This window comes from Calliphora vicina, chromosome 3 (assembly GCF_958450345.1).
Source record: "Calliphora vicina chromosome 3, idCalVici1.1, whole genome shotgun sequence".
NCBI lineage: Eukaryota > Metazoa > Arthropoda > Insecta > Diptera > Calliphoridae > Calliphora > Calliphora vicina.
The window spans coordinates 131,166,438-131,175,076 of NC_088782.1; the positions used below are offsets into that span (position 1 = coordinate 131,166,438).

Sequence of the window (8,639 nt, forward strand, 5' to 3'; positions counted from 1 at the left end):
AATATTGAAAATTTAAATCACATTTCAAACATTTTTTTTCAATTACTTAATAACTTTTACAATTTTTTTCTGTGTATATATATAATATTTTATTTTTAACAATTTAATTTATTAGAATATACATACACAGAAAGAAAAAAGCACTTCTAAATTTAAGTTTATTTTACTCAAATTTAGCCAGAATTGTACTTAAAAATTTACGATTTAAGCGGATAGTCAGCCGCTATTTATTTTTTTTTGTTTATTATTTTTCACTAAAAATAAATAAAGTACCGTTTCTTTCTTGTTTATACATGAAAAACAAAATCGATAAAATTTATATTTATGTTGTAAGTGAAGGTGTTGATTTTAGTGCCGTAAAAATTATAAATAAACTAGCTAGTGAATATTTTGGTTGTTAAATAAAAAATAGCGAATGTATTCTAAGTGAAGTTGGCAATATAGGTATTTTTGATGCCACATGTAGAGAAATACAAACAAAATTTTTTGGCGACAAATATTTAAAAAAATGGGTGGATAGGGATATCCTAATGTCCTAGCGGTATGATATATAATATTCTCGTACCTACCTAAAATATATACAAAATTTCATAAAAATAGTTAAATATTGATATTTGGATATTGCTCATACAAAATACTAAAATCTCGGCTAAAAAACTGGTGGATGAGGGTCGGTTGATGAAAATTTGGGGTTATAGGTATTTTTTAATGCCAAATAAATAAAATGCGAAAAAAAAGATTTTGGCCAAAAAATGATAAAAATAAATTCGGGATAAGGTCACCCTAATGACCTAGCGGTATGAAATATACTTTACGACCTATTCTTATACCTACCAAACATACATACAACATTTCATAAGAATCGGTTGAGCCGTTTCGGAGGAGTTCAAACACTAACATTGTGACACGAGATTTTTATATATTAGAAAATTAAATGAAAATTTAAGGTTTTTCCTCCAGAAATTTATATGTATATGAAAATATACAAAAGTATTCTTTCAATTACGAAATCAGTATGCATGGTACTATTCCTTAACTTGCAAATGCAAATAGGATTGTAATCTACATTTATTACATTCTAATTTGCAAGTCTTTATAGGCGTATCATCAAGTTCACTTAGAACTCCGCTTTTAATGTAAATTAAATAGTAGTGACACCTACTGATTTTGTGGCTTACACTCTAAGCGAGAGCACACCGATTATACAGCCTATGACACTTTTATGTTAAATCTAAGTGGGAAAATAAGCGAAAGAATCACCAATGATTGCTACGAAATATTGCTTAGATAAGCGCTTACGTAATGTGTATTTTTACCGCTGGGTAGTTACATGAATAAACAAGCATTTCATCAGTCTGTTTTGTGCGTTCCGTGTTCCGTGTTGTTCTGTATTGTGTTCGGTCTTTTGTGTTGTGTGAAAAATATGAGTGAGGCAGAAGCGGTTCCGGACAAAGAAGACACCCTCCTGCTCCAGCTTATCCAGGAGTTTCATCAGCCCAGTGTTTATGGGTATTTAAAAGGTAAGTCTATAATTTATTTATGATTGTGATTTATTTTTAAATAATACAGTTATTCTATTTATAAAACATAATACAGCAAGTCAATCGAAAACTTTGGATAAGTTTCTTTTTACATGTTTTCTTTTGGCTTACTGTATTATGTTTTATAAATAGACTGTTGAATTTGCAACAAATTCTTTAAAAACAAAATAACGGTACAACGTGGTATGTACACATTTGTACACTTGTAAACAAATAATACAAGCATTTTGTTCTTAGTTTAAGAATTCTCGTGCTTGATGTTTGTGTGTCTATATTATAGGCACACAAACGCCTATATACATATGTATTTACATGTGCACAATTTGTTCCCAGCAGTTCTAGGAGACAGTACCGAACTAGTCATTTTACCCATCATTTAGGGTGGGAGCTAGTTACTTCAATAGCCACGTGACTAGTCATTTTAACACGGGCATGTCCTAGGCAGGGGTCAATTGTCTCTTTTTGATTACAATGGGACTGTCTAATAGCTGGTCCAAAGTAGGCAACGCATTGGCTTCACATACTGGTTACATAGCGTCAGTTGTCTTACTAGCTTTGTAACTGGTTACTTGATCAGCTACTTGACTAGTTATTTTAACACGTGCATGTCCTAAGCAGGGGGTCAATTGACCCTTTTGATTACAGTGGGACTATCTGATAGCTGATCAAAAATAGTCAACGCAGAAGCGTTGGGTGGGTAAAATAAAGTGCAGTACAAAAAAAGTTTGAAGTGACTTCACCATAGGTTACTAAGAGACACTAAAGTGACTATTGATTTCATGATATGTTACATGTGATATCAGTATACTTAAGCAAAAATAAAAATAAACTGTATGAGAATTATATCAACACAATTTGTAAAAAACCTGTTTCTACGAATTCCTCACAAAACATTTAAGGTGACTACACTCCAGATTACTTAGAGACACTTAAGTGTCAATTGTCTTCACGCTAGATTACTTGGGATGTATAAAGTAACCAATTGTCTTCTCTCTGCACTACAAAGTGCACACACGTGTCAAATGACCAAATATATAAAATGGTGTCAGCCAAGTGATAAGATATTTGTGACAATTACTGTCTTAAGGGATACATTGACTACTTGCTTAACTGCTGGGTTGTTTGCGTCGTTGTGTGTATTAACATAAATAACTGCTTTTTGTCCATAAACTGATGGTATTTTTGTACCACAAATGAAAAATATGTTTCTTATTGCAAAAATACAAGTACAGTCACTTAAACAAAATATAAACATAACTATACGATATTAATGATTTATCCTCATACCTATTAATAAATAATTTTTAAATTTATCAAAGGTTTATAAAACGAATTTTGTATGGAAATATTGTTTTATAAACCTTTGAAAATTGTTTATGAATATGGGGGTAAATCTTCAATATTGTATAGTTAATATTATAAATGAATTTATAAAAAATGTTCATATTATACCTATTATTTGTTTGTACATTCTTAGGTAACATACAACAGCTTGCAATATATAAAAGGTGAAAACATTAAGGAAGCAATACCTCCTCTTGGTCTTCGAATCGAATTTAGGAAGAAGGTGATAACTGGCTAATTGAAGAAGATGACTTCCGTGGCAAACGAGCTTTAAAATTGTATATATTTTTTATCTCATATTGCAAGTATTATTAAATATTGAATTTTTAAAACAAAACAAAATAAAATTTATTAAAAAAGAAAATAATGTGGTTTTCTTACATCAATCTTAGTTTGGCTTACATCAAGTACGAATTCGAGCTTAAATCAATCCTATTTTTGGATTATATCAAGTACGAATTCGTGCTTAAATGATTTTGAGATTAATTCAATCTCGGACGTTCTTAAATCAATCCGATTTTTGGATTATATCAAGTATGAAATCGTGCTTAAAACAAGTTTAGAATTCTTGAATCAAGCTCATTTTAAGATTAATTCAATCTCGGCTGTACTTAGGGAGAGCTAAAATTAAGATTTTTGGGCTTGATGAATCCGTACTTGAATCAAGTACTGAAGGATGCATTTCCCGGGCGCCTAATCTCCCGTTTTGGCGATTTTCACTGGCCAGCAAGATCGCCTGATTTTACCGCTCCAGACTTCTTTTTGTTTGGCTTTTTGAAGTCGCGGGTTTATGTCAACAAGCCTCAGACTCTTGCAGCTCTTAAAGACAATATCCGTCAAGAATGTGAGGACCTATCGCCGGAAGTTTTGACCAAAGTGATGGAAAATGCCATAAAAAGGGCTCAAATGACAATCAACTCATATTCTCGACTTGATGTAAAAAAAATAATCCACAAGAGAAATCAAAGTTTTTAATTTTTTTTTAATTACAGCCAAGTTTACTTTTGCGCCACCTTGTATATGTATTTATATATAAAAAAAACTTCAATGTCCTTCATCGAGTATATATGGCCTCTTTCATCTATATTTAACCTCGTCACATCTATATTTTAAGATAATCATTGTAAAATCTATGGAAAGCTGAAAATAAAAATTGTAGGTGATTGTTTTAAATTATGTATAGATTGTACAATATCACTAGGATCTAAAAACCATTAAAGCAGGGATTTAGCCGTTAAAATGTTCCGCAAAAATATTATCCGTGAAATTTTACTATAAGTTCCGTAATACACCAAAACGGAAAATTCAACCAGAAAGTCAGAAATAAGACGACAAAAGAGAGTTTTGCGAAATTAACCCGCAAAAAAATTTAGCATAAAAAAATAGTTCAAATTTAACTAAAAATCACTAATATCTCTATTAGTTAACCTTCGATAGCAAATTTTAATAGGAAGTATTCATTAATTACATTTTTTTAGCTCAAGGCAATTCCACTTCATTATCATACATTGTCCAGCATATTTCAGCTATAAGCGAATGAATGCTTTTGAATTTATAGTGTTCTGCATTTCTGAAGAAATTTTTGACCAAAATTCAGAAAAATTATTTTTTAAATTCCCATATGGATTACTTTGAGAACATGCCCTGCCAACAATTACTATCCAAAAAGTGTCCCAAACGTATCATCTTGAAGTTGAAACTCATCGAATATGATATCGCTTTCTTATCGTAATAGTGTCACAGTGCGGGAGAAAACGTGCCACGCATATGATACCTACCAATTCTATCCATTTAGTGTATTATTATTATATCTAAATTTATGTCTAAAAAGTGTCCAGAGAGAAGATAATGTTTCCAATTCTGCTTCTTGCATTAAAATGGAAATACCTATGTATTTTATTGCATTCCAGTTATGAAAACACTATGCATAAATAAAATAATGATATAACTTAACTTAATACGACTTTAATTAAAAATTAGAGTATAAAAAATTCTATAAAATATGTTTCACTAATTAATTGGAATACATATTCACATTTTTAAAAAAAATTCACTAGTTATTGCACTAGCTCTAAAAAAACTAACCTTTAAAAAAAACTTTATTTATTGGTACACTTTTAACAAACACTTCAATTACAAATATAATTTAAATTAATCACTAATTATTTAATAAAACTTTATTTATCACTATTTAATTTGAACTTAAGTTAAAACACACACTTTTTATTTAACACAACCGATGATTTTAAAATTCATAAATATACTGAGTATTGTCATGTTCTTCTTCTTTCTTTTAAAATGTAAACAGTACAAAGTCGGTATTAATGTAATTTGTTATTGTAATATTTGTCACTAACCAAAAATAATATTCTTTTGTATACTAAAATGGATCGTTTTTTTTTTATCATAATGTACTTTTTAATATTATCTATTAAGTTAATTTTTAGGGATCTTGGTTTGTAACTAAAATGTACTTTAAGATGAGCATAATTCGGTAGTAATGTAATTTGTTTTTGTAAAATGTTTTTTTATATGCTGAATAACATTTTTGCGACACAAAAGAGACACATTTTAGTATACATAAAATATAAAATATAACTTCCGATTGCTGGCAGGGTGTTGTCAATAGAATCTGATGAGCATGGTGAACAATTTCATCAGACATGCGCATGCATTAAAGAACGCTTATAGCTGAAATATGCTGGACAATGTATGATAATGAAGTGGAATTGCCTAGAGCTAAAAAAAAATTAATTAATTAATACTTCCAATCCAAAATTGTTTCATGCTAAATTTTTGGGGTTCTTTAAAATAAAATTCTTAATAAATGCCAAATTAACCCTAGGCTCTCTTTTGTTGTGTCTTATTTCTGACTTTCTGGTTGAATTTTCCGTTTTGGTGTATTCGGGTACTTATAGTAAAATTCCACGAGTAATATTTTTGCGGAACATTTTAATCCCTTAAATCGCTGTTTTAATGGTGTTTTTTGCTCTTTTTTAAAAGAAGGACCAAAAGGACCCATGCATTGAGGATTTAGAGGGTTAACATATTCTACAAAGATTATCTCCAAAATGTGAGGATCACATGGTTTCTTATGCCGATTAACAATAAGAATGTGCCAGACTAAGAAACTTTAATCCCACCTCAAATGAAATTCAGATGTAAACGTTCATAACTCCGATACACGTGTCTTTTTTTTGTCTCCTCTATCATAATTTATTAGTCGGACCTTGTAATTTTCGAAAAAATTTGATTTTGTTGTATAGTGTTATTAAGCGATCCCTAAATTCGACAATATGATTATAATAGGATGATAATAGGGTCATTAGGGTTCGTCCTGGTGCAGCAGAAGATCGCTGTGCCAAATTTAAACAAAACTTCGGTCTTTACCTTCACAATAATGCCCGACTGTCGAGGAATTCAGAAAGTGATTCTAAGTCGATTGGAATAATTTGTGGTGGGTGTGCTATCTATAGTGATATGATTTTAATTCATGAACTATGTGTGACATTATTACCTGTTTCCATAGCAAAGCCTTGGCCGACAATTCTTTAAGTTTATGTTGGAATACTGGTATACTGGACGCACGACTGTGAAACAACGTGTTTTATTTATTTATTTATTTAGTATAATTTGTAAATAATGTACATACTTACCAAATATCTACATATGTTCCAGATTTCATTCCATATTATTATTATGCTACCATTTGTCTGGTACAATGCTTTAAAGAAAATTGTGGATTATATTATAAATATACATATTTAACATAATGATTAATAGTAAAAAACTTACCAAATTATTGTTAGTTATATTTGTTGAATATTTTTTTATTTTATTATTTTGACAATTTAATTTTTTTTTTTACAATATACAAAAACATTATTATACATGAAAATATTAACTGAACAGAAAAACGTTTTTATTTTGTAGTTTGTTTTTTAAATAACGTTATAAAAAGTTAAAAAAATTATTTCTTCACAAAATAACTATTTTTTCATTATTTTTTAACTTAACAGAAAACTTTTTGAATAAACTACATACAATCAGTTAATGTTAAAATTTTTGGAGTGAATATATTTTTTTTTTAATTTACGAAAAATATTTTATTTTTGTTTCATCGCGGTCTAAGGTGTAGTAAGTTTTTCAAAAAACAGAAGTCCAGATAAGTATATTTCAAGTGTTTACTTCAACATTGCAGTACCAAAAATGTCATCGCAAGTTTTGGCCATAAATTGTGTATTTCTAGATACATTGCAATATATTCGATATTTTGCAATATATTGCACAAACTTATAATTTGACATACATAAATACATACATACATACATACATACATACATACATACATACATACATACATACATACATACATACATACATACATACATACATACATACATACATACATACATACATACATACATACATACATACATACATACATACATACATACATACATACATACATACATACATACATACATACATACATACATACATACATACATACATACATACATACATACATACATACATACATACATACATACATACATACATACATACATACATACATACATACATACATACATACATACATACATACATACATACATACATACATACATACATACATACATACATACATACATACATACATACATACATACATACATACATACATACATACATACATACATACATACATACATACATACATACATACATACATACATACATACATACATACACTGAATTAATTAAGTCTCCGTACAGACATACTCATAATATAAACTAGCAATTTATGGTCACTTTTCAATACATATTTAAAACTTTTTTTAATTCATTTTATAAAAAATCTTATAAACTAGAAATCAACATAAAAAAAATACAAACGTTTTCCTTAAAAACATAAAAATTTACATAAATTCAATAATTGTACGAAAAGTATCACCAAAAAAGTCTCCGTACAGTTAACCGTTTTAAGGCTAGGAATCCCAATATTAAACTTAATTGCATTTAATATGTGGTAGGTCCTCCTTTCTAAGCAATTGCTTAATTTTAATGGCTGTGCATGGAATGGACCAGCTTTGTTGTTGTCAGGGAATCCAAAAATAAGCAAATTTTAATGGATAGAAAGAAAATTATTATTAACTTGCAAAATGAAGGAAAAAATCTAACCGAAATCAAGGATATTGTAAAAAGACCACGCTCTTCCATTCAGTACGTTATTCAACAGTTCAAAAAAACCGGAACAATGGCAAATAAACAAAGAACTGACCATCCAAGAAAAATAGATCACCACTTAGAGAGAAGAATTGTACGATTTGTAGAAGGTAATCCAAAAATTAACGCATGTTTAATTGCGGGAAACTTGAAAACTAGTGATGAATTAACGGTAAACCCCCAAACTGTAAGAAACGCTCTTAAACTAAATGGATACAATGGTCGAGTAAGCCGTAAGAAGCCCCTTGTTCGAAAAGTGAACATGAAAAAGAGATTGGATTACGCTATCGAGCATATTGATAAAGATTTTTTTATTTTGGGATCGAGTTATTTTTAGCGATGAAAGTAAATTGAATGTTTTTGGTTCTGATGGAAGAGAAATGTTATGGAGAAAGCCAAATACTGAAATGAATCCGAAGCATTTGACGCTAACCGTAAAGCATGGAGGAGGTAACGTTATTGTTTGGGGTTACATGGCTTCATCTGGGGTGGGATAACTTATTTTTGTTGAAAACACTATGGTAT

At 29.5% G+C, this 8,639-nt stretch overlaps 2 protein-coding genes across 2 annotated transcripts in view; both read right to left on the reverse strand.

Moving 5' to 3' along the window:
• Ttc26 (tetratricopeptide repeat domain 26) overlaps positions 1-6,570 on the reverse strand; it is a 41,318-nt gene extending 34,748 nt beyond the window's left edge. The window contains exons 1-2 of the mRNA XM_065503845.1: positions 6,542-6,570; positions 6,403-6,475 (exon numbers count right to left, since the gene is read on the reverse strand). Of these exons, the coding sequence (XP_065359917.1) occupies positions 6,403-6,475; positions 6,542-6,570 (102 nt within the window). The remainder of the gene's footprint in view (positions 1-6,402; positions 6,476-6,541) is intronic.
• Positions 1-8,639, reverse strand: part of LOC135953568 (speract receptor) — a 125,030-nt gene that overhangs the window by 87,628 nt on the left and 28,763 nt on the right. The gene's annotated exons all lie outside the window — the stretch shown is intronic.